This window comes from Leucoraja erinacea, chromosome 34, assembly GCF_028641065.1.
Source record: "Leucoraja erinacea ecotype New England chromosome 34, Leri_hhj_1, whole genome shotgun sequence".
NCBI classification, from domain to species: domain Eukaryota; kingdom Metazoa; phylum Chordata; class Chondrichthyes; order Rajiformes; family Rajidae; genus Leucoraja; species Leucoraja erinaceus.
Window position 1 is genome coordinate 11,707,299 of NC_073410.1, and position 27,922 is coordinate 11,735,220.

General features: G+C 44.6%; 1 protein-coding gene across 1 annotated transcript in view; it reads left to right on the plus strand.

Moving 5' to 3' along the window:
- Nucleotides 1-27,922, plus strand: part of LOC129712842 (tyrosine-protein phosphatase non-receptor type 13-like) — a 212,237-nt gene that overhangs the window by 154,592 nt on the left and 29,723 nt on the right. Inside the window, exons 35-41 of the mRNA XM_055661561.1 lie at nt 412-473; nt 1,906-2,212; nt 3,116-3,180; nt 3,469-3,633; nt 21,416-21,563; nt 23,675-23,751; nt 27,113-27,186. Of these exons, the coding sequence (XP_055517536.1) occupies nt 412-473; nt 1,906-2,212; nt 3,116-3,180; nt 3,469-3,633; nt 21,416-21,563; nt 23,675-23,751; nt 27,113-27,186 (898 nt within the window). The remainder of the gene's footprint in view (nt 1-411; nt 474-1,905; nt 2,213-3,115; nt 3,181-3,468; nt 3,634-21,415; nt 21,564-23,674; nt 23,752-27,112; nt 27,187-27,922) is intronic.

A 27,922-nucleotide genomic window follows, 5' to 3' on the forward strand; every position in this document is an offset into this window, starting at 1 on the left:
GGGGTAGGAAAAGACCAGAAGAAATCAGGTCCAGCAACAGATGATCAAGGAAGGGTGGAGCCCACAATGGCCCGTTGTTGGCTGGGGAAGAGGTGATCACGAAGGGATATAGGAATGCGAAAAGTGGAACTAGTAGGATGACTAGGGTGGAGGGGCGGGGGGGGAGGAAAGGAATGCAGGGGTTACTTGAAATTGGAGAAATCTGTATTCATACCACTGGGTTGTAAGCTGCCCAAGAGATGTATAGTACAGTAGAATATGGTAGAGGCAAGTGAACTCTCTGTAGGGTCCTTCAGGAACTGGATTAGGCTGCACCAATTGCCTGCAATCCTCCAAACCTGCTACCCTGCATTGTTGCTCTGCATTGCTGCACTCCTGCCTTGTCTTATCTTTTATTCCTTTAATTTCCAGGAACTGCAAGTAGAAAGAAAGCTAAAAACTGCTTGGCGCTACCAGGCAAGTGCAGACCTTCTGTAAGCATGAGTGACCTAGAGGCTGTTCATTATCTCAGTTTCTTCCGACTCGACAGCCTGCCTCACCTCAACACCTTACACTCCACGCATTAGTGCTGAGCCGTCACATTTAAAACCCATTGACTGCTGTTGCTTAACAAACATACAAGTTATTCTGAATCATTAAAAGATGATGAGCAGAGGAGGCTGAGTGATCCCATCGCTGGGAATGACACACTCAAGCAGGCTGGATTGAAATGCCAGTTCATATGACCGGCCCAGACCCAGATGTGGCAATGGAACTGGCAACCCTTGGAGCCAGGGGCTACTGACAGCCAAGCAGAAGATTTGTATCTTTGCAACTTGGGGCTTGTTGCAGGAGCTTGCAAGATTGCCAGGAGATACACGATAGCACCAGCTGGTCCATTAGTACAGGCCACCATTGTTGCCCAAAGCAACATGTTTGCACCTGATGCTGTTTCACTGAAGCAAAGTAATAGCCTGTCCTTGGATGAGTTGCTGCCGTGACTCAGTGGCTGATCTGTTTAGTTTAGTTTAGTTTGGACATGCAGCGCGTAAATAGGCCCTTCAGCCCACCGAAGTCCGCACCGACCAGTGATCCCCGCACATTAACACTATCTTACTTACACATACACCAAGCCAATTTACCTACGTACCTGTACGTCTTTGGAGTGTGGGAGGAAATCGAAGATCTCGGAGAAAACCCACGCGGTCACGTGGAGAACATACGAACTCTGTACAATACAGCACACGTAGTCGGGATCGAACCCGGGTCTCTGGCACTGCAAGTGCTGCAGGGCAACAACTCTACTGCTGCGCCACCCTGCTGTACTGACAATACTGAGCAATAATCGTGGATCCATTGAAAACACTCTATTAAATGCATGCACTCTATTAAAACATGGTCCTAAAAATAACCAGTCTTGTCATGGTAAAATATATTCTTAAATGAGATAATGCTTAATTGTAAAATTGATTGAATCTGTGTTCCTCTCTTGTACCCAGTGACTAGCATGTCCAAACCCTGCCTGGTTCAGCACCGCCGCACAACTGATAGAGATGCCCTTTCACAGCCCCACATAGCCTGGTTTGATCCTGATTCTGGGGCTGTCCATGTGGAGTTTGCATGTTCTTTCCATGACTGTCTGGTTTCCCCCAGTTACTCCAGTTTCCTCCCTCATCCCAACGAGGTGGCATAGCGGTAGAGTTGCTGCCTTGCTGCGTCAGAGACCCGTGTTCGATCCTGACTACGGGTACTGTACACATGGAGTTTGTACGTTCTCTCCGTAACCACATGGGGAAAGATACAGTCTGTAAACAGGCCCTTCAGCCCACCGAGTCCGCACCGACCAGCTGATGGGAAAAATAGGATCAATGGGTTGATCAAAATGGGTTCTCAATGGTCAGTGTGGTCTTCGGCAAGATACTGTAGAACCAGTTAAGGGTTTTTTCCTGTGATGTAAGACCCCATGAATATAGAGCAAGAAGCTATGGAGATCAAAACCACATGATTGACATTTCCCATTCTTTGTCCATGATAAATTGGGAGCAAACTGGACAGGGACAGAAAAAGGTATTATTCTCTACCTTGCCTTATTTGATAACCTGCTTGCTTTTGGTTCTATATGCACTGATTTGTATATCTTTTTCTTTGCAAACTCAAGGCTTTGGTGAGTTTAAACCAGCATCAAAAGAAGGACAAAGCCAGCTTGACCAGGAGAGGCTGCGGGTTCTGGATGGTAAGGGTGGCTGCCCCTTGTCTTAATCCAGTTTGATCTGTTGTCTGTCTCTCTGCTTCAGTAGTCAGTCCTCTGCCAAAGGAAGAATCTATCTCCGCGCTCTATCTCCTGCTTAGAGGAGGATTAATTATTGCCAGCCCGCTTGGCCACCACACGAGAGCACGGCTCTGCATCTGATCCAGTGGCTCACTGATCACTGCTGGGCTGGCATGTGGCGTTGAGAGGTTGCTGAGTAACAGCAGACCAGGGGGGCAGAAGAGGAAGAGGGTGTGAACGTTGATGTTGTATAAAATAGGGAAGAGCAAAAGCAAGGACACAACTACGACAGATGTGGGTTGCTTCAAAGTTGTAAGGTACTCTAAACCCTGTCGACCTTCAACGTTAGTATAATCATTAAATTATAAATGATTAAACAACTTATCGAAGCATCATTTAGCAAATTTGATTTAAATGACGTACTGCACTTTATAGAAGTGTTTTATTCCAGAATATGAGACTTAATTTTCAAAAGACAATCATAGAATTGAAATGATTAGAGGGAGGTCAGATAATATGAAGGAGCTGATGAATTAGTGTTTGGAATCATTTTGTAATCTTTTGTAAATGTTATTTTGTATAATTTGTCCTTCCTCACATTTTCCACCGCACAAGGAAAATGGTTTGAGGGAGTTTAGACATGATTGAGGTGATGATAAATGAGCAGGGAGCAATTTTGCAGTCAGCACATCATGCTGTTTTTATATAGTTCATCGTGTTGTCACCACACAATGGGGAAGCGTCCACTGTTTTCGTTGATGTTTGAAGGTTTCGCAACCTTACCCGTCACAGAATGGACTTTGCTTCACGGAAAAACAACCTCGCTCCGTCAGGAAGTTGCTTTTTCACATTATTATATTTTTTTAGGAAAGCAGTCCAAGGATTATGTACGGTCCCAACATAACTCCACCACACTGCCGGGAGAATCCGAGGTATCTTGCTTTTTAAATTTATGTTTGTGAGTTCAAAGCTCTCGGTGTTCTTGATATTTATTGTTATTGTACAGTATTTATTATCTGATTTGTGACTGTATGATCACTCTGTGAAGCAAGTAGTAAATGATTAGCCATTGCTGTATCCATGTTGTATGGCTGTTCTTCACAATACTTACTCATCTTGTTGATCCAGTGGCAGGACCTCCGCACCTTACTGAAGGCTCACCCCTCTCCTACTGTGCTGGAGGTACTGTGTGAAACGCAGCTCCCCTTTCTATCTCCCAGCAGAGTCTTACAATCCACATTGAGTTGGAGAAACCGACAAGTGGCGGCTTGGGCTTTGCATTAGTGGGTGGTGACGGTGGAACGGCTGTGCTGGTGAAGGCTATTGGCTCAGGCAGTGCGGCAGGTCTGGATGGAAGGCTCAACGTCCGTGACCGGCTTTTACAGGTAACCTACCTTGGGACATCCTACGCACTCCCCATGGTGCCACTGGCTCATGTGAATCATGAACGTACAAGATTCAACCCTGTGGATATGTCGGAGTAGAGTTGGCTTGTGGTCACTGTTGCACTTGGGGAGTTCCATCAGCACATTTGCACCCCGCAATAAATACAATGTGGCGATGTTTAGCGTGATTTACCAATGATACAGCTACCCTCTCTCCTTTGAAACATACCGAGGATCTTAAGTGAAGATCGAGCCTTAAACCCCTGTCCCACGGTACGAGTTCATTCCAAGAATTCTCACGAGTTTGCCCTGATTCCAACTCGGAGATTTACGATACTGGCCACTCGTCGGTACTCGGGGCTCTTGTGGACATTTTTCAACACGTTGAAAAATCTTCACGAGTTTTCCCGTGCTTTCCTGCTGTTACGAGTCTTCCCGAGTACCTGCCGTTAGCGCTAAGAGACGTCCCCGAGCTCCAACGTACACGCTACGTTCATTCTCCGTGCTTACCACGAGTATGATTTTTTTTTTAACTCGGGAGAGCTCTTGGAATGAACTCGCACCGTGGGACAGGGCTTTATTTTTATCCAGGAACATGCATTTCCTAAAAGCACTACATTCCCTTACTGCATCACATACTTTGTTGCAATCTGGCGAGTCTTTCGAATGCACGATTGCTTCAGAGTTTCCATGGGACCATTGGGGAACTACAGTGGGAGATTGCCACAGGGAGAAAAAAAAATATATATATATATATATATGAAAGACTGTGTTTGCCAGCGTCTTCACCAGTCTGTGGAAAGGCAGGTAGTGTAGTTGGAGCAACCCTGCAGATATCACTAACGATGACAGTCTGCTCATGTTTGTATATCACTCACTTCTTAAGACATAGTAGAGTAGAATTAGGCCATTTGGCCCATTGAGTCTGCTCTGCTATTCTATCATGGCTGATCTATTTTTCCCTCTCAACCCCATTCTCCTGCCTTCTCCCCATAACTTTTGGCACCACTACTAATCATGAAGCTATCAATCTTTGCTTTAAAAATACCCAATCACTTGGCCTCCACAGCCGTCTGTGGTGAAGAATTCACAGATTTACCACCCGCTGGCTGCAGGAATTCCTCCTCATCCACATTCTAAAGGTACGTCCTTTTATTCTGAGGCTGTGCTCTCAGGTCCTAGACTCTCCCACAACTGGAAACATTCTCTCCGCATCTAGTCTTTCAACTCCAAGTGTGTTAGGGCACAGAACTGTACAAGTTTGATAAATTTCTAAAATGGAAAATTATCTATTATTTGTACAGTAATATTGATCTAATTATAATTGAGAGTTAATTTTGAACGACCAGTTATGAAGCTGGTTCATTTCAAGATATTATGGGTGGTGATGAAACAGTAGTCAGTAAAACATAATTCAGGAATTTACTTATCTTTAATGCAGCCGAATAAATAATGCAAACTTCTAAATTCTTATGAAAATGTAATAGCACAATTTAGTTTTGTTTTAGTTTGGAGATACAGCGCAGAAACAGGCCCTTCAGCCCACCAAATCCGCTCGAGAACACTACCCCTCACAGACTAGGGACAATATTTTTGTTTTACATTTACACCAAGCCAATTTACCTACATATCTGTACGTCTTTGGAATGTGGGAGGAAACCGAAGATCTCAGAGAAAGCCCACGCAGGTGGAGAACGTACAAACTCCGTGCAGACAGCACCCGTAATCAGGATCGAACCCAGGTCTCCCGGTCTTCTTTAAAGCTAATGTACAGAGGAAAAAGTACGGAAGGAATTGTAGATGCACGAGGTGGACAATAAGCAGAAAAATAGACACAAAATGCTGGAGTAATTCAGCGGGTCAGGCAGCATCTCTGGAGGAAAAGGATGGGTGACATTTTGGGTTGGGACCCACTTCAGACGTTTTGGTATAAACCAGCATCTGCGGTTCCTTGCTTTGACAATAAGCAGAAAGGTCTGGGTGATTTTGTAATACTTGGTGGCACCTTGATTAAGGATTTATGAAAATTCAACAATGCGCATGGTCTCCCAAACACTTTAACACATTTTTCAAACTAGTAACAATAATAATAAAATGCAATGACCAGATGTAGTATATAGTTCCATTAGTTTAATTAGTGTTATGGTAAATATTGAATGAATAGAAAGAACTGTAGCAAATTTTTGAAGAGCAATATGGTATGGATAGCTGTGGAATATATACATTTCTGACTTAATGGAGAAATCAGCTTATGGACAGTTCTCAGGAATGGAACCATTAAATAAATATAAACGGTGTCAAAATATCAATTTATTATTGAAGAAGCAACTGATAAGAAAAACAACAAAAAAATCTAGAGAGTTGCTGACTGGAAACCTGACATCTTTCACGTTTTGTAGTTGTCTCGTCTACATTACAAGATGATAAATCTTACCATCAAACATGTTCTGTTCAAAGAAAGAGCAAATGTTTGCCAAATGTAATGAAGACCCATCACCTGAAATAGGGACATCGTGGCCAGTCAAGTCCTGTGATTCCCTGGCACTAAGAAATACAGAACTCGGAGTTGCAAGTTAGATGCATGGGTGAACACACTTGGCACCAGAGGAATAATCTTTCCGATGCTCCGTTTAATGGCCCATGTCAAACTTATTAAAGTTCCAAGTTTGATGCATTGATTCTCTCGATGGATCCTGAACTTTTGTCGCCATTTCTTCACCATCAGAACATGTTGTCCCTTGGAGGGGAATGGTCAGCTTGTAGCTGTAGGCTTCCTCAAGGTGAGTGCTGCTATTCAACTTTTGTGTTGTCCATTTGGATTAACTTGAAACACAGGATTTCAATTCATCTGTAATATTGTGCCTGCACTAATAGTTTCCGCTGGCTGGAGATGATATTTTGAAATTTATATCTTTCCAAATCCGTTTTTCATAACGTTTTATTTGCACTATCAGACGACCAGATGCTAAATCTGTTCATAGGCACAAAAAGCTGGAGTAACTCAGCGGGTCAGACAGCATCTCTGGAGAAAAGGAATGGGTGACGTTTCGGGTCCAGACCCTTCTTCAGACCCAATACATCACCTATTCCTTTCCTCCAGAGATGTTGCCTGTCCTGATGTGTTACTCCAGCTTTTTGCGTCCATCTTCGGTTTAAACCAGATCTGCAGTTCCTTCCTACACGTGCTAAATCAGTTCATAATCAGCAAGGAAGGGATGCAAAAGGATGCAACTGAGGTTCACACACCCCAGCTATCCCACGGAAAGGATGCCTCATTACCCTTGATACCACTGCACACCAGCTCAACAACATATTCTGCTTGGCAAGGTGAGCCCTTACTCTAACCCCTGGCAAACCTGCTCTTTCTAACACAAGCATGTTCACCATTGTCTTCCAAAATCTCAGTTTTGGGAGTTCCTTCACTTCATTCCTGCTCATCCTCTCTCTCCCCATTCCCCCCTCCCACTTCCCTCAATGTTCCCAGCTAACTCCACACTAGTAGATGTTCAAAACCCAAATGAAACTTGTTGCATATGTACAAGGTAACACTTACATATATCTGTATATACGTTAAATACTTTAATATGCCCAGTATTTATAAGAGAATACCTTCAATATACCTTCAATATACTTCATTATATTGAAGGATATATTGAAGGTTCTTCATATACATGCATACAATCTGCATATATTGCAAATAACCTCATATACTCACATTTATTTCCCAATACCTTCACACAGCTGCATATATCTTCATAAAATATAACTTCGTATGACTGCATATATTACCAAAATCCTTCACACCCCCCTGCACACCCTAAATATAATCTTTAACCGAAGGTTGTTGCATGGAACATCTCTGCTGTTGCCAATGTTGTACTTAGACCCTGCTAATTGTTGCACTTGAGCTGACCTAAGAAAATCAGTAGTTTAACGTACGTGCCTTGGGTCAAGTTTCTGACTGGTCTCAGCATTGCGAAGGCAATAAATAGCTTTATAAGTGGAAGTATAACTGACTGGGTAAAGGGGAGGAGATCAGGCTTAAGTGGTGAGCTGGGCCACCACAGATGACTTTGTGGAAGGGAGGTGAACCCATGTGGTACCATCAGTAGCGTCAAGGAGCAATGCAGGCGTAATGTATTTAACCCAGCACCGAAACCAAGTCCTAAACTACGATGACAAACCTGTTTACTGACCGAGAAGCTTAATTGGAGTTCTTGTTGAACTATAATCACAGCACAGATCAGATTAAATTCTGAAACCGGCCTCTGTGGTTTGTTACAGCCAGGCAAACCCCTAATGCAATCCCGAACACAAGTCGGTGGCCGGTTCCAAAATTACTCGAGTACTAAATGAATTAATTCAATGGCATAAGTGCTGGAATAACTTTGCGGGTCAGGCAGCACCTCTGGAGGACATGGGTGGGTGACGTTTCAGATCAAGGGCCTTCATCAGACCAATTGTATGTCATATTTGAATTAGATACTTGGGAACATATTTTATTTAAGCCTATGTATGTATTTGAGTTTAGTTTTTTGTCAAGTGTACTTGGGTACAGTGAAAAGCTTTTGTTGTGTGCTAACCAGTCAGCGGAGAGACAGTGCATGATTACAGTCGAGCCAACCACAGTGTACAGATACATGATAAAGGGAATAATGTGACTACAGATCTGGGAGGAGATTAAGAAGAGCATACTTAAAATAAGAAGCGCTGCTGTCGGAGTAGAGATTTAAGAGAGTGGAGCGATTGTCATACAAGAATGCACATCTATTTTTGTGACTAGCTGCAAAGAGTCACCTGGCTTGGGTGCCATAAGTGGTAGGAGCAGAATTAGGCCATTCGGCCCATCATGTCTACTCTGCCATTCAATCATGGCTGATCTATCTCTCCCTCCTAACCCCATTCTTCTGCCTTCTCCCCATAACCTGACGCCTGTACTAATCAAGAATCTATCAATCTCTGCCTTAAATCTCTGCCATCAGTCTGAAGAAGGATCTCAACCCGAAACGTCACCCAATCCTTCTCTCCAGAGATGCTGCCTGTCCCGCTGAGTTAATCCAGCATTTTGTGTCTACCTTCAGTTATGATGAATGCAGATTGAGTCTGTATTCCACTATTGGTGACTTTCTATATTAGTTTAGTTTAGAGGCACAGCATGCCCCTTCGACCCACTGATTCCATACCTACCAGCGATCCCCACACACTAACACTACCCCACACACACGAGGGACAATTTTACATTTGCACCGAGCCAATTAACCTACAAACCTGTACATCTTTGGAGTGTGGGAGAATCTCGGAGAAAACCCAAACAGGTCGTGGGGAGAACGTACAAACTCCATACAGACAGCATCATAGTCAGGATCAAACCTTGGTCTCTGGTGCTGTGAGGCAGCAACTCTACCGCTGTGACACCATGCTGCCCTCCTCTCTTTTAGTTTAAAAATTCCATAGGTGGCCCTCTGAAATCTACTGCAGATTGTTGAAACTGCTGCAGACTGTAACATACCGTGAAGAGAATAGCAGAGTTGAATTTATAAAGATTTGGGATGCACAGCTGGAACTAATGGAGTGAACATCAAATGAGAACAAGAACTAACTGAAATGTCTGCCATTTCTTCAGCAATAAGCAATATTCCAAGTCGAAAGCTTGGAAACAGAAGGGAAAAACAATTTAGTCATGAAGTAAATCCAGCATGAAGGTGAATCCATTTGGAAAATGAGAACTTGTGGGGAACAACAAAAATTGCTTTTAAATCGCAGCAGGTACAATGCTAAAGAGTTGTAACTGATGAAATAGATGAGAAAGGATAGAAGGTTCTGGAAAACTCAGCAGGCCAGGCACCTTCGCAAGAGGACATACTGTAGATAAGTAATGGGGCCCTTCTTCAGACTGATTGTATCGTTCATTCCTGGGCCTCCACCATTACTAGAGTGAGGCCACATGTAAATTGGAGAAACAGCACCTCATATTCCACTTGGGTAGCTTACAACACAACGGTATGAATATTGAATTCTCCAATTTTAGGTAACGACAAAACCTTTGCCCTCTCCCGTCTCCCCATCCCCTCCCCCCCCCCCTCCCCCCCCCCCCCTCCCCCCCGTCTCCCCTTCCCTCCCCCCTAAACCACCTCCACCCCCTTATTTCATCCTCACACATATTTCTCCCCTCCCCCTCCTCTTCCACCCACAGCTTCACACAACCAGTCCGAAGAAGGGTCCCGACCCGAAACGTCACCTATCCATGTTCTCCAGAGATGCTGCCCGACCCGCTGAGTTACTCCAGCACTTTGTGTTGTTTTATTTGCAAACCAGCATCTGCAGTTCCTTGAATCTAAACATATCATAAACCCAGCCATTGTTATAATGTGGGAAACATAGCAATCGTGGGCACCAAGTTCCCATCAACTATAGAGAAGTTAATGAGCAGAAGATTGTGACCTTAGTTCATATTGATTAGCGAGGGAGAGAGAGATACAATGGGCGGGAGCTGAAGCAATTAAGTATCTACAAGACTCCAGCACCACTTTGCTCGGGCTATGACGGATCACATAGGCCAAGAGTATTTAATGACAGGTTGTACCTTGGAAAAAATCCCACTCATGATTAACCAATGGTTCTAGGATCAATTCACTGACGCTGGCAACAGCAAATGGAAAAACAAAGAAAATGTCTTGCGGGTGAGAAGTTTATGGAAAACAGCAGTAAAGTTTTGCAAGATTAACAGTCGCACATAATAAAGAAGTGGCCCGTAACATTGTAGAACGCAAATCAACAAAAGTACAAGAAACTGTAGGTGCTGGCATCTAGAGCACTAAACAAACTGCTGGAGGAAGGCAGTGGATCAAGCAGCATCAAGCAGCATCTGTAGAGGCGAGGTTTTGGGTCGAGACTTTGCATTGGGACTGATGCGGCAAATCTTTGATGCTCTGCCTTGCTATTGCAGGGTTTTTTAGAGCTCATGTTGGCCAAGGACCAGTTGGTTGAGTTTGGATCAATTTTGAAGCCGTATATATGTAACATTACGCCTTAAAAAGGGACGCAAATCCTACTGGGCTGTGATTTGTAACTAGTTTGAGTTCAGGTTTATTATTGTCACGTGTACAAGCACCAAGCAGTTTACGCATGTTTGATTTGTGCGTTTTTTAAATTACGAGCTTGTTTAATTAATATTAAAACCTAATTTGCTCCCTGTATTTTTGAAATAACGTACTTAAATTTATGCCTGTTTAAATGTTTAAATTCTTATGTTTAATTTATGAATTTGAATTATATGCTGATTTTCTGGAACGTATATCCCCATATCAAACGTGAGGTGCCTGTATTGAGGTACAGTGAAAAGCTTGGTATTGCATGCTATCAGATCAGATAATACTTTAATTACATTGATACAATTTGTAGGTTTGAGTTTCCTCCCACACTCTAAAGACGTACAGGTTTACAGATTAATTGACTTGGTATCAATTGTAAAATTGTCCCTAGTGTGTGTGTGAGGTAGTGTTAATATGATCGCTTGTCGGCGCGGACACGATGGGCCGAAGGGCCTGTTTCCGCACTGTATCTCTAAATTAAACAATCAAGTCAAACTCAAGTACAATAGGTGGAGCAAAGGGGAAAATGAAAAAGTTGTGACTCACAATCAGTGACTCATTTCCACCGGACAATGAACAAGGATTGCAAATATCTTAGTTGAAGATAAAGCCTAAAATATCGTGTGTATTGTGATTGAAACTCTTGGCAGATGGAAAATTATCGCTGAGAAATATATCGATGAGGCTAGAACCTGGTCCACACATTATTCCGATGGTGGTACAGCAGTAGAGCTACTGCCTTACAGCGCCAGAGACCCGGGTTTGATCCTGACTACGGGTGCTGTCTGTACGGAGTTTGTACGTTCTCCCTGTGACCTGCGTGGCTCTTCTCTGAAATCTTCGGTTTCCTCCCACGCTCCAAAGACGTACATGTTGCAGGTTAATTGGCTTGGTATAAATGTAAAATTGTCCCTAATGTATGTGGGGTAGTGTCAATGTGCAGGGATTGCTGGTCGGCACGGACTTGTAATGGGCTGAAGGGCCTGTTTCCGTGCTGTATCTCCAAACTAAATTAAGCTAAACATTGTGGTGCGGTGTTGCTGGTTCATATGTCAAGTGACCCAGGTTTAATTCTGAACTTTGGTGTCGTGTGTGTGCAGATTTTGCATGTTCTCCCTGTGTCCGCAAAAGTTGACCTTACATGTTCGAGTTTTCTCACACATCCCAAAGACAAGCAAACGGCCTCATCACTTGGCCACTGTATCTTGATCATGGATATTTCAGTCTGTGGACCTGATGCTCTACAATGCTGAGAATATATTCTACACTCTTTATCTTGCCCTTTGCTCCAGCTATTGTATTTCAGTTTGAGTTGCATGGATTTACGTATCGTATATCTGATCTGAACAACATACAAAACAAAGCTTGTGCACGTGACAATAACACCAAACCTGAACCTATATCTTGCAAGAGTGGCAGAAGGTTGCCGGGTGCGATGGGAATGCAGACAGATTAGTTTACAGGAACAAATACTGGTGGGGTTGAATTGCTCTGTGAGTTGTCAAAGTCGCTTGGAGCTGAAATGGTGTCATTATATGTTGTGATGAAATAAGAAAATATCCTCTTATTGATCACAACCCTGAACATGAGGTAAAGGTCTTACTTTCATCATCATCATCGTCATCATCGTTGAAAACATCACGGTGCCTTACAATGCCGTGTACGACAGTGATCGCAACTTCTACTGAAGTGTGGATGGCCGTTGGCTCGCTAGGAGCTCATCCGCCCTTTGACAGGTCTTGTTTTTGGTCCTGCTGGGGGTCCACAGCCCCCTCCTCATCTGGCAAACCAGGTGGGGGAGACGGTTTAGTCGCCGACTATCCGACCATGGAGCAGGTAGCACGGGATTACATGGTACCCGTGGCGGGGGGGAACTCCCCCCGACCTGACCTTAAACTCCAACTTTATAGTCTTAAAGGCAACAAAAAAGAATCAAGTTGAAGACTGCACATCACAGTTAGTAAAACATGGTGAAGGAAAAGTCGGGTATTAAATGCCAAGATAAATGTCGTGCTATTATGACGGTAAATTAAAATTGGAATGATCAAAATAAATCACACAATGTTTATTATGCATCAGACTTGTAGTATATCTGTTGCATTCATTGTCAGCTGAAAACCAATTCTGACTTTAGGATTTAGCAAGATTAAAAGCAATGAGGGTGAAACATTTATGAGATGAAAAATCTTAATGACTTACATTTTATTGCACAGTCCACTGCTTTAATGGGATTAGATGACTTCTACTAAAATTGACTGACATTCATCTGTACGGAAAATTTGGCATTCTAATTACAAATTTATATGTTTGATCGTGTCCTGTTGTGATTAATGGAATAGATAGTTTATCTTCCGTTATGCTAATAACCGATAATATTCATGATGATATTCATTCCCGTTATTAAAGGTCACACACTATTTGAGTGAAAAGTTTTTGAAATAGACAATCCGTTGAACCTTTCCTCAAGAGAGAAATCTGTAAAAATTAGAGGTGAAACTAACAAGATAACAAGCCAAAAGCATTCTTCACTGCAATACTTCCCTGTCCCTCCATCTATCATTCGGTTGATGGCTCTATAGAGGCCTTTAAAACAGTGACCTTGCTACTAAGGCAACAGCTACTCAATCCAAATAATGAAACTACTTCTTATGAATGTTGATGTTTGCCTCTGCATGTTTGATGAAAGATCTTTGGACATATCAACAGCTCAAACCATCTCAACACATGGTTCAAAGGCTGGACAAAATTCAAGGCCTAGAACAGACCATTCTCCTCTCTGCCTCATCTGAGACTCAATTTGTGAAAATTATTGGAATGAAAAAGATAGGAGAAAGACTGTGACATGCCCAAATTAAGAGGTATCGAGTATGGCTCTTTCTTAGATAACAATTTCACGATAACTAGTTTAAGAATTGAGTGCAGGCATGCAGTAAAAATACAATTGGGGTGTGTGACTGCTCCATTGCTGGGTATATTTCATGTGATAGGGGCAGAATGAGGCCATTCGGCCCATCGTCTACTCCGCCATTCAATCATGGCTGATCTATCTCTCCCTCCTAACCCCATTCTCCTGCCTTTCTTCCCATAACCCCTGACACCTGTACTAATCAAGAATCTTTCTGTCTCTGATAAAAATATCCATTGACTTGGTCTCCACAGCCTTCTATTTAAAACTGTGTTGATGGACAGGATTCGGGCAGGAAAGTGGGAGAAGTGAAAGATTGGCCATTATCTTACTGAGTGTCAGACCGGTCTCAAGGGTGGCTAGGTCCGTACATGCTGCAGTTAAGGAGAAGATAGCAGGCAAACCTCCACGTAGACCACGAAGAGGGAAGACCCATGTGCCATGGTCAACACTTCAAAAATATGTAAAGGTAGGTCGGGGAAAGGGACTGAACATTGGTCGAAGAGTAACCACCAGAGAGGAATGAGGAAGTCTTGCGTGGTGGAGATTTCCACAGGTTCACAACCGTCTTGGTGATGAGAGTTCTCCTGGTCTTGGTTCTAATAGCACATTAGCTGTGACCCCTGGTTCTGGACCTTCCAGTCACTGGGAACATCCACCCTGGATCTCGAATCTGTTAGAATTTCCATCAGATTCCCTCTCATTCTTTCCAAACTCCACTGAATATAAGTCCCATCAACCCAGGTTATCAGTGCTGCCGGCTCGGGATTCAGTCTAATAAACCTTTACGTCACTCCTTCCTTGGCAAGGAGATTCATCCTCAGATACGGAGACCAAAGCTGCATACAAAACTCCAGCTCAAGGATTAATTCCAATGCTTAATGCTTGCTTTATTTGTCAATAATAGACTCCAGGTCGACTCTTATCAAGGCCCTGTACAACAGTAGCCAAACATCCTTGCTCCTTATATGTAGTGAAGGACAAAATGCTATTTGCCCTGCTAACCGCCCGCTGCCCCTGACCATTTGTTCTCAGTGTGTTTTACAAGGACATTGTATCTCTCACTTTTCCTGTACAGAACAACACATTAAGCTAAACTTGGCACCGTTCATTAAAACCTTGGCGTGCAAACGGGCTCCTGGTTTTCCTGCTGGTTAGCAGGCAGTCCGAGCACTGGGATTGTACATCTCATTATCCCTTCATGTCTCAACGATTGCGGATTGAACCACTTTGGAGCTTGGAACTTTGCGGCAGGATGCTCATTAATCACTATCGCACCGTTTTTGTGTCAACTGAGCTTCGAACATCTGTATGACAAACAGCACGAGCAATTTGTGCCGTGCCTCTGAACCCTTCAAAGTCTATACCCTTTATAAAGTCTTTAACTCGCTTTCTTCCAGCAAGCAGCGGGTAGCGATCAAGGAGATTACATTCATTCCAATACTTGCCTTATTTTGCAATATTTTTCAATAAACAAAAACGCAGATTACCAAGGTGTGAGCAGGACGTGGAAAATTTGAAATAAATCTTAATTTTTTTTTACTGTTTTAACGTCAGCGCTCCAGTTTTGAGGAGGTGCTCGTGCTTTTGATAAACATTTTAGTTTAGTTTATTATTATCACGCGCACTGAGGTACAATGAAAATTTTGTTTGTGAGCTACCCAGTTAAAGAAAAAAACTGCATGGCCAATCAAGCTGTCCACAGAAAAAAGATAAAGGGCGCAACATTCAGTGCACCATATAACATTTAATTCTGATAAAAAATCAGATTAAAGATAGTTCAAAGGCCTTCAGTGAGAGGTCAGGACCTCACTCTAGTTGGTGAGAGGATGGTTCGGTTGCCTGATAACAACTGGGAAGAAACTGTCCCTGAATCTGGAGGGATGCGTCTTCAAACTTCTGTACCTCTTGCCTGATGGGAGAGGGGGGAAGAGGGTGTAACCGGGGTGAGAATGGGCCTTGATTTTGCTGTTGGCCTTGTTGAGGCAGCGAGTATAGATAGAGTCAATGGAAGGGGCTTAATGCGTGCTTAGTACTAGCATTTTATTGATTGGATTGTAATAATGCTCCATTTAACAGATCAGATTGTCCTGACACCAGGATTATGTTATAGAAACATGCAGTGCATTTTTCTCAAAACATTGTTCTTGGAACAAATTAAAGTAAGATTTGTACGTAGGTATAAAAATAATGAAATTTGAAATAGCTAACCTCTGAGTGTCCTGGATGCCATTCACTATCTCACCCCTTGCTTCCCCCATCTCCCTGTAATATCCTCTGTTATATTTTTCTTTGGGCTTCCATTTTGTTGATACTATGGTCCAAGCAAGTAGTTTCTGTGAAACTTGCTCCTTGGACTCTGTGCTTCTTCCTTTTAGCCTAAGGTCAGTTTGTGCCAATGAATGCGGCATTCCTGAAGTTTCAGTGCGTGACCAATGGGTCATGAACTAGGAGTACACAGCTCAACACCAACAATTATTGGTTCTTTATATTCTAGTTTAGAGATACAGCGCGGAAACATGCCCTTCATCCAACCGACCAGACATCGTCGCATATTAACACTATCCGACACACACTGGGAACAATTTTGACATTTACACCAAGCCAATTTACCTACATACCTGTACGTCTTTGGATAGTGGGAGGAAACCGAAGAACTCGGAGAAAACCCACGCTGGTCACGGGGGAACGTGCAAACTCCGTACAGACAACAGCCGTAGTCAGGATCGAACCTGGGTCTCCGGCGCTGCAAGCACTGTAAGGCAGCAACTCTACCGCTGCGCCACCGTGCCGCTATAAACTGCTGCAGAACGTGCTTGGTTGGCAGGGGCAGCGGCTGAGGCAGAAAGTGGCTGCGGATAAACAAAGGCAGAATGGCATCACTTTGAGATGCAGCGCTGGAGAAGGGTGGTCCTCTCTTTTATGAAGATGAAGATAGGAAGTGATGAAGGTGAGAGATGTCCCGGGCCTGGCAGTAGATGAGGAAGACCATTCCTGATTGCTGACCTGAGGATTCCGACACATGACCTTGCGGCATAGTTGAGGCATTGCTTCCACACTTCACTTTAAACAACATGCATTATCAGGGAGGAACACTGCATGACACTCTGACAATGATCCCTCCTTTGAGATGTTCAACTTGTACGGGGCTGCAGACAATGCGGACAAAGCACTATGACCCATTACACGCGCAGACGTCAAATATGTGCACTGTCGGCAGAAGGATCCTGAATGTTAATGGGACGTGTCAAAAGTTGGGAACATCCTTTAAGTCACGCATGCCCCTTTGTATTGCTGATCATAGGACTCTAAATAATAACAGCTACACATGCGGGCCTTGGCTTCTTGTGTGGAGTGTCCAATGCAATGTGTGTGTACCATGTAATGTGTGTGTACCATGCACTGTGTGTGTACCATGTAATGTGTGTGTACCATGCAATGTGTGTGTACCATGTAATGTGTGTGTACCATGTAATGTGTGTGTACCATGTAATGTGTGTGTACCATGCAATGTGTGTGTACCATGCAATGTGTGTGTACCATGTAATGTGTGTGTACCATGTAATGTGTGTGTACCATGTAATGTGTGTGTACCATGTAATGTGTGTGTACCATGTAATGTGTGTGTACCATGCAATGTGAGTGAATGGCAAGAGAGGGGCACTCAATCAGTAACCAGACACAAAATGGGGACTTGTTAAAGGTACAGCATGATGAGCCACCCTGCAGCCTAACCTGTGGAACTTCTTATGTATAAGAAAGAACTGCAGATGCTGGTATAAATCGAAGGTAGCCACAAAATGCTGGAGTAACTCAGCGGGTCCGGCAGCATCTCTGGAGAGAAGGAATGGGTGAGGGTCTCGACCCGAAACGTTGCCCATTCCTTCTCTCCAGAGATGCTGCCTGGCCCGCTGAGTTACTCCAGCATTTTGTGGCTACCTGTGGAATTCCTTTCCGTAACGTCACCACCTCTATCCCTTTATTTTTTATGGCATTCCCGAAACCTACATCTTCGACCCTGTGTTATCATCATCCTTAACGTCTTAGTTCTCAGTTCTAGTATTTTTTTGTGTGTCAAATTCTGTTTAGCCACACCCCTGTGACATAGCTGGCATGTTTTATATTAAAGGCAGTACAAATTTAAATTATGTGGTGATGCAACCACCTGTGATTGAGATACTTGACATCACCATTAAGTCCTCCGACAACATGCTACGGGTCATCATTGACCAGACAGGATGGACAAGATAGCTGGCTACTCGAGCAGGTCAAACACTATATGACTCTACCACTCTACGTGGAGACTCACCTCCTGATATTCCGAAGCCTTTCTACCATCTACAATGCTCCAAGCAGGAATGCTTTGGAATACTCTGCCTGTCAGGATGAATGTAGTTTCAATGCTCCTCAAGAGCCCAATGCCATCTTTGTCCTGTTTTCACACCTGACGCTTCCTTATCTATGTATCTCCCTCTCCCCTGACATCAGTCTGAAGAAAGGTTTCAACCCGAAAAGTCACCCATTCATTCTCTCCAGAGATGCTGCCTGTCCCGCTGAGTTACTCCAGCATTTTGTGTCTCTCTTCGATTTCAACCAGTATCTGCAGTTCTTTCCTACACATGATTTCTCTAAGTTTAGCTTGGAGATATAGCATGGAAGCAGACCCTTCAGCCCAACCGAGTCCGTGCCGACCATCGATCACCCCTATACTGGTTCTATCCTACACACTGGGGTCAATTTACTGAAGCCAATCAAGGTACAAATCTACACGCCATTGGAATATGGGAGGAAAGCAGAGGACCTGGAGAAAACCAACACAGTCACAGGGAGAACGTGCAAACTCCGTACAGAGAGCATCCATAGTTAAGATTGAAACCGGGTCTCTGGAGCTGTGAGTCAGAGATTCTTCCGCTGTGCCACGATGCCACATTCAGTTATGAATGTGAGCTGAACATGTAGATCTCAGCTATCATCAGTAGCTCAATGCTCAAGCTTGATTTCAAACTAAGTTATCTCTGCAAACTGGACACCTGTACTTTTCTGCTGAGCTACTTCTTCTTGCGTATGGCGTGCACAGCCTACAGTTGCAGGACAACTTGTTCTATTTGATCTTATTTGATTGTGCACGCCGGGTTGATTGCATTCGTTGAAACAAGGCAGACCACATGAAGGTTGCAATCTCCCACCCCTGCTGAGCTACAAACAATGAGCATGCAATGTACTGCGGAGTTTATTACTGTTATAAACGGGTCTCTTGCTTTACCTCACCATGGGATTCAATGCCCTGCGTTCACAGCACAGTCTTCCAGCCCAAGGCTATAAGTGGCCATGAAGAACATCTCCACCCCCACCACATTGTGCGAATGGTTCCTGTGCCTTGTTGCACATCCTCAGGCAGTCAATGAAGCATCTTCAAGTTTTGACTACTGTTTACGGATCTCTTGCCGAAATATTCGCACCTCCTGTGCATTTGTGCTCGGACTCGCAACTTTATTTGAGACGTTGCACAATTGGTCATGTTTTAATCTTTGTTAGTGCTGCTTACTCATTGAAAGGTGTAGGTGTGGGGTGGAGAGGTGGAGAGAGGTGTGTAGTAGGTGTACACCTGAGGGTATACGGTAGAGAGCAACACGGCCTGGTTTGGCAACTCAAATGCCTATGAACAAAGGAGAATATAAAAAGTGGTCAAGAAGGAACTGCAGATGCTGGAGAATCGAAGGTAGACAAAATTGCTGGGGAAACTCAGCGGGTGCGGCAGCATCTATGGAGCGGAGGAAATAGGCAACGTTTCAGGCCGAAACCCTTCTTCAGACTATAAAAAGTGGTGCGCACTGCCCGGCCCATCACGGGTACTGACCCCACCACCATCGAAGGGATTTACAGAAGGTGCGGCCTCAAAAGGTCCGCCAGCAACATCAAGGACCCACACCGCCCTGGCCATTGCATTCCTGCCATTGGGAAGAAGATATCGGAATCTGAAAACTGTAATGTCCAGGTTCAGGAGCAGCTTCTTCCCAACGATAATCAGGCTCTTGAACACTCCAAACACCAACTAAACTACAAACTAGTTTGAACCGGGGACGTTCAACTTTAGTTCCGTCTTTGCATTAATATTGGGGCTTTTTATTTATTGAACTGCTTGTGTTATCTATCGAGTCCTATATTTACAGACTCGTTATGCTGTTGCAAATAGATTTCATTGTTCCGTTTCGGTACGTATGACAACAAACACTCTTGACTCTTGACGAGTGATGAATGCTTCTGTCTGGTGAGTGAAAGCAGAAGCTTGTGATTCTTCATCAAATGGTTCCCCGGACTGTGCTACATACATGGGCAGAGTCTGCACTTCAAGACTAGTCCTTGAAGCCATGGAGTTTCCATAGAGTACTTTCCTTATAGGTCATATTCTCGAATCCAGACAACATCCAGGGGGCAACTTCTAGCATAAGTATATCAACATATTAGAGGCATAGGTAGGTTAGATAGTCGAGAAAACTAAGTAGAGGTTGATTCAGGAGCAGATTATAATGTCTGACCTGGTTCATAAGCAAAGTTTTCATTAGAGAAGCAGCCATGCTGGGCTGAGATGGGAGCGAAAGCTGACTAAGGTGATGAGTGTAGTCAAGCCCCAAACAAGGGCCCTGCCTGATTCATAAGATAATGCAGGCAGGTAGCTAGTCTAGCAGCGTGGTACAAGAGAATGGACTCAGTAATGACCCTGCTGTCCTTTAGTTTGGAGGTGAGCAGAATCTGTTCACCGTCGCGCCCCAGCAAGCAGCAGCATTGGAGAGGTGATGGAGGGACAACATTGAATGGTGCAAATTGGCTGTCCCTCCATCACCAAGAGTGACTAAGTAATTCATTGGCTCTGAGGTATCCACAGGTTAAAAACATAACACACAATCCTTGTGATGACTGTACCAAACGTCCTTCTCAAAGTGATCCTGTGGCAGGTGAATGTATCTGGGGTAAGATTTTATTTTGGCAAAATCTGATGGAGAGAGTGTTGAAATTGGGTTAAATTAATTGTGGGGGCATAGTGACGCAGCTGGTAGAGCTGCTGCCTCACGGTGCCAGAGACCTTGATTCGATCCTGACCTCAGATGCTGTCCGTGTGGAGTTTGCATGTTCTCCCTGTGACTGCGTGAGTTTCCTCCGGGTTCCTCACACATCCCAAAGACTTGCGGGTTTGTGGGTTAATTGGCCTCTATACATTGCCCCGAATGTGTAGGGAGTTGATGCGAAAGAGGGATAATGTAGAACTAGTGTGAACTGGTGATCTATGGTCAGTGTGGACTTGGTGGGCTGAGGGGCCTGTTTCCACACTGTATCTGTAAACTGAACTAATCAATAATTATTGGAAGCAAATCAAAACAAGATTACAGTGGGAACGGCACAGTGGTGCAGCGGTATAATTGCTGCCTTACAGCGCCAGAGACCCGGGTTCGATCCTGACTACAGGTGCTATGTGTACATAGTTTGTACGTTCTCCGTTTGACCATGTGGGTTTTCTCCGGGTGCTCCAGTTTCCTCCCACACTCCAAAGACGTGCAGGTTTGTAGGTTAATGGGCTTCAGTGAATTGTAAATTGGCCCTCGTGTGTGTAGGATAGCACCAGTGTATGGGTGATCGCTGGTTGGCGTTGACTCGGTGTTTCCGCGCTGTATCTCTAAAGTCTAAAGTTCTAAGTGATAAAAGAATGAAAGAGGGGAAACAATGCCAGCCATTGTTGTTTGCACCAGGCAGGCGGCATGATGTTTAAGTGTCCTTGCTCTTCATGTCCCAGGTCAATGAGGAGGATCTGTCTGGTCTGAGCCACAGTGAAGTTGTTGAGATTCTGCGCAGAGCGCAAGGTTCGGTGATGCTGACCATCGGTAGGAAGCCACCCGTCCAGTTGCACGACCCGCAAGGCACCGGGCAAACCTCTCCCACAAGTAAGTCACCATGAGCTGCCATGCAATTAGAGTTTGTTAGTTCTGATATTAACTTATTGGAAAATAAGTGACAGAAAAAAAAAATTTCACAGGAGAGGAGAGGCAGTATTAAAGAAAACACTTTCATTTGTTTTATTTCGAATATTTAAAAATGTTCTCAGCAGCTATATTTACTCTGTAGTTCATCAGTAATGGTCTCTTCTATCTGTGGTCACAGATAATAGACAATAGACAATAGGTGTAGGAGTAGGCCATTTGGCCCTTCGAGCCAGCACTGCCATTCAATGTGATCATGGCTGATCATCCCCAATCAGTACCAAGTTCCTGCGTTCTCCCCATATCCCCTGACTACGCTATTTTTAAGAGCCCTATCTAGATCTCTCTTGAAAGCATCCAGAGAAATCTTCCTGCCTCCACCATCCTCTGAGGCAGAGAATTCCACAGATTCACCACTCCCTGTGAGAAAAAGTGTTTCCTCGTCTCCGTTCTAAATGGCTTACTCCTTATTCTTACACTGTGGCCCCTGGTTCTGGACTCCTCCAACATCTAGAAAAGCTAACATGTTTCCTGCCTCTAGCGTGTCCAACACCCAGCCCTTAACAATCTTCTGTTTTTGCAGAAACCTCACATTTATCCTTCTACAGCCTCCCCAGCAGGAATCTTGGATGGAACACTGTATCGAGAGACAAGAACCCTCATCAGACATTATTATATATTGTAAATAGCTGGGGTCCCAGCACTGGGGGTACCCCACCAGGGAGGGTTTACTCCAACTCTTTGGAATTGGTGGCTTTAAGAAAGGTAGGCAAATGCAATGGGGGGAGGGTTGGAATGGGTCAGGGGGGGAGGTGGATGAAAAGGGTGCCTGTGTGTGAGAAAAAAACACTTCCCCAACCCCTGCTCACTAACAGAACCTGTTCGCCAACATTCACCAGCCCAGTCCCACAGTGCCCAATAACAATAAATAGCATGTTTACGAAGGAACTGCAGATGCTGGAAAATCAAAGGTAGACAAAAATGATGGAGAAACTCAGTAGGTGAGGCAGCATCTATGGAGCGAAGGAAATAGGCAACGTTTCGTGCCGAAACGTTGCCTATTTCCTTCACTCCATAGATGCTGCCTCACCCGCTGAGTTTCTCCAACAATAAATAGCATCTGACTACAAGAGGTGGTCATATAACCATATAACAACCATATAACAATTACAGCACGGAAACAGGCCATCTCGGCCCTACAAGTCCGTGCCGACACAACTTTTTTCCCTTAGTCCCACCTGCCTGCACTCATACCATAACCCTCCATTCCCTTCTCATCCATGTGCCTATCCAATTTATTTTTAAATGACACCAACGAACCTGCCTCCACCATTTCCACTGGAAGCTCATTCCACACCACTACCACTCTCTGAGTAAAGAAGTCCCCCTCATGTTACCCCTAAACTTCTGTCCCTTAATTCTGAAGTCATGTCCTCTTGTTTGAATCTTCCCTATTCTCAAAGGGAAAGGCTTGTCCACATCAACTCTGTAGAGCCATACTGTATGGAAACAGGCCATTCCACCCATGCTGACCAAACTGACCATGCTAATCCCTGCTCACTGTGTTTGTACCACCTGCTTGTGCCTGGCCCAAGTCTTCCAAATGTTACCTCTGCATGGACCTGTCCAAGTATCTTTCATATGCTGTGATTCTACCTGCCTCTAGCACTTACTCAATATGCGCATCATTAAAAAAAATATTTTCCTTCATTGCTTGAACCTATAGTTTTAGACTCCCTGAGCCTTGGGGAAAGACTGTAGCTATTCACACTATCTCTGCCCCTTATGGTTGTAACACTGCCTTTGTGTTCAATGGGCTGTAATGCCTAACTGCATACTTTTCTAAGTTCATTCCATTGCCAGTAAAGTAATGTGTGGCACCAACCATCCCCTTCACCCATTCTGGAAAACACAGAATCCTCATCTCATATGATAGAGGTTTATGATTTGCAAATTTTCACTGGATTAAAAAAAAACACCACTTCCATTCCTTTGCAATTTTCTTATGTAATTGTCGCCACATATTTGGATTAACGTTGGATTAAGCTGATGTTGATTTCTCTTTCACTTGCCAGAGATGCGATTCCAACAGCAAAATCCACAAGGATTTGATGCAGAGCGCCCAAGAGAAAGCCCTGGAGATCCTGATGAGGTAAGGGGATGGGTCAGATATCCTCTGGTGAACTGTGCTGCCACCTCGTCAATATCCATGAATAAAAGCATGGGCCAACCAAGGGCAATGTGGGTTACACTAGGGCCTTTAACTTAACACGGGTCTCTGGCACTGTAATGCCCCCGTCCCACTTAGGAAACCTGAACGGAAACCTCTGGAGACTTTGCGCTCCACCCAAGGTTTCCGTGCAGTTCCCGGAGGTTTTTGTCAGTCTCCCTACCTGCAACCTCGGGGCAACCACCGGCAACCTCCGGGAATCGCACGGAAACCGTGGGTGGGGCTCAAAGTCTCCAGAGGTTTCTGTTCAGGTTTCCTAAGTGGGACAGGGGCATTAGGCGATTTTTCAGCGGACTGCTGGCGACTGGCAAGTTGCCGGCAGTCGCCTGAAAAACCGGGAGCTGGAACGGCGACTGCCAGAGTGGAACACACACACACATCGCAAAGGCGGGGGCCAGGGCAAGCAGGGGGGAGCGCTGTCTAAAAAATTCTCACGGTGCAAAGCCAAGGTGATACAGACACACATGAACAGGAAGTTTGGCGCTGTAATTAAGATAGCTAAAGCACAGTAAGTCCTTTAAAAGTCGTTTAAAAGAGGGGGGAGAAGGAGGGAGAAGGAGTGGAGACAACCTTTAAGAAGCCAGAGATACACGGCTATGAAGCTCAGCGGACATTTAACATTACCGGTCGGGGTCCCTTGATTCTGAAAATTACCGCTTACCTTTTTTTGCCCCAATGAGCCAATGAAATTCACCAGTCAGCGCCAGCTCAAACCAACGAGAACCTCCGATAACCTTTGACCTCCTGGCCGCCCATTAGGACCTCCTTGCGACCCACCTACAGCTCGAGAATTCTCGCTACTCTCCGTGGCGGCTTCATTCAAGTCGCCGCTAATTTTTCAACATAAATTCTCGGCGACCATAATGAGGCCGCGACTAGTTGCCAAAATGTGGGAACTCCTCACGACCATGAAGGCGACTCCCCGGCAACCACCCGCGAACATGTGGTGACCATGTGGCGACTGCAAAGCATAAAAAGTCGCCAAAGTGGGACAGGCCATTAACTCAGCTGGACAGGCAGCATCTCTCGAGAGAAGGAATGGGTGACGTTTCAGGGTCGAGACCCTTCTTCAGACTGGTGCAGTTTGTTTTCTAATTCACCACGACAGTGGCAATGACCCCTATCTCCAGTGAAAGACAGAACAGTTATTTTGCAGATAATCCTTCATGTTTTCTTGCGTAGGAATTGGACGAACACGTTTGTGGCAAAAAATCCCTCGTTTGCACAAACTCCTCAAAATTGCCCCAGGAACCAATTATTAATTATTTCATATTATGTAAATTTTATTAATTAGATCAACAAGATGATGCTGAAAGTCTGTTCCCATTTGGATAGATGCTGGTCTAAATAAAGCAAATATAATCAAATCCACTATGCACATATAAATTAGGCATCACTATGACGGACTGAGTGACCTCCTGTAACTCTGTAGGGATCTAACATTTCCAGAACAGTTTATTAAGGCACCTCAGATGATAAATACTGGTTAGATTGTACTCCAGATTGCGAGTATTACACATGCAGATTTATGTGTGAATATAATATGCATATGATCACATGATCATCTGTCAGTGCTGATGATCCCAGCATGACACATCCCTCAAAGCTCCGCAAAACCAACCAATCATTAAATTTAGCTTTAGGAAGCAACTGCAGATGCTGGTTTAAACCGAAGATAGGCAGGAAAAAAAAATGCTGGAGGAACTCAGCGGGACAAACAGCATCTGTGGAGAGAAGGAATGGGTGATGTTTCGGGTCGAGCCCCTTCTTCAGACCCGAAACATCCCTATTCTCCAGAGGTGCTGCCTGACCCAGCTGAGTTACTGGTAGGAGGATGAACTGGGGCAATGCCTCCAGCAACTTTGGGTAGGCTGCGGGAACGGGGCACTGCCGGCACACAAAGATGGTCGGGAAAGCAGAGGAGAGGAACATCAGCTCACGGGAAGTGCTCCATTACATCGAGCGTGCGGGCGGGCCGCCCAGACTTTGGAATTATGGCGCCAAAAACGGTGGCGCCCGCATGTGTAATATATGCAAAATGAATGTCACTGTGCAGTTGTCTATGTGTATATATATTGTAAATAACTGGGGTCCCAGCACCGAGCCTTGCGGCACCCCACTAGTGCCACAAGCCTGCCATTCTGAATAGGACCTGCTAATTCCTACTCTTTGCTTCCTGTCTGCCAACCAGTTCTCTATCTATGTCAATAACTAGCCCCAATACCATGTGCTCTAATTTTGCACACTGATCTCTTGTGTGGGACCTTGTGAGACAGCATGGAAACAGGCCCTTCGACCTACCGAGCCCGCACTGACCAGCGTCCCCCGCAGATTAACACTATCCTACGCTCACTAGGGACAGTTTTTTTACATTTACACCAGGCCAATTAACCTACAAACCTGTACGTATTTGGAGTGTGGGAGGAAACCGGGGCACACGGATAAAACCCACGCAGGTCACGTGGAGAATGTATAAACCCCGTACAGACAGCACCCACAGCAGGATCGAACCTGTGCTGTGAGGCAGCAGCTCCAACTCTGCGCCACCGTGCCGCCCATAACATATTTAAAGTGGAGGTAGATAGATATTTGTTGGATCAGGGATATGAGGAGAATAGGGAACCAGCATAGAAGGAGTTGAGGTTAGCATAGATCAGCCGTGATCATATTGAATGGCAAGGCTGGCTAGAGGGGCTGAATGGCCTACTCCTGCTCCAATTTCCTGGTGTCTGAGTTATTATACAACACCCACCATCAGTTTCTTCATCTGTGCAGTGTGAATCATTATGACTTGCTGTGCTGAGATAAGAGAAACTTTCCTCAAGTGCCAAATATTTTTAAATCATATTCTTTGATTTCTGCCTTTCGGGCAGAGAAACACCTTCCCAATATATCCTGCAGACACGTGGGCTATCTGGCAGTGGACTTGTCCACCCAGGTTCATAAGTGCATAAGTTATAGGAGCAGAGTTAGGCCAATTGGCATATCGAGTCTACTCCACCATTCAATCTTGGCTAGTCTATCTTTTCCTCTCAACCCCATTCTCCTGCCTTCGCCCCATAACCCCTGACACCCGTACTAATCAGGAATCTATCCATCTCTGCCTTAAAAATATCCTCTGACTTGGCCTCCACAGCCGGAAAGAGGACCCTCTTTCAATTTACGATCGATTCCTCTTGGTTTCCCACTTCTGTGGCTTTGACATTGAATGTTCTTCTTTGTGATGGACTCTGCATTCTGTACCTCTACACTGATGAGTTCATCTGCCTCGTTCTACTTCCAGATTCCCAGGGATAATGGTGTCCGTGGGACAGAGGAGCGGAATGGCAAAGACAACTTGCAACACAGTGCTGACTGGTAAAAAAAAGAGTTTATTCTGTAATAGGGCCTTAGATCACATAGCCCAGAAACAGGCCCTTCGGCCCATTGTGTCCGTGCCAACCATCATATACCCATCTACACTAATTCTATTTACTGACGTTGATCTATAGCGTTCTATGACTTGGCGCTATCAGTGCTCATTTCAATCATTCTTAAACATTGTGAGAGTCTCTCTCTGCCTTCACCATCCCCTCAGGCAGTACAGTGTATAGTTTGGTTTATGGTTACGTGGTGCAGTGAAAAGCTTTTGTTTCATGCTATTTAGTCAGCAGAAAGCAACACATGATTACAATTGAGACATTAGCAGTGTGTAGATAAATGGTGAGGGAATAATGTTTAGTGCAAGGTGAAGCCCGAAAGATTCTAGCCACGCACTGCGTGAAAATATTCTTCCTCAGATCCCCTCTCATCCATTTCCCCATTTGTCCTGTCATTTAACACCTCTGTTGTGGGGCAGACTTTCCTACTGCCTACCTTGTGTGAGTGTGCCCTCATGATGTTGTTCCCCCTCATCATCCAGGTTCAATGTTAATAAACCCAGCTCATCCAGTCTCCACTCATAACTGAGATTCAATATCCTGGTGAATCTCTGTTGCATTCTCTCCAGTCCAAACACATCTTTCCTTTGGTATGGCAACCAGAAAGGTACACAAGACTCTTGCTGAGGCCTAACCATATTAACCTAACCCAACCCTGCCCTTACATCCCATAC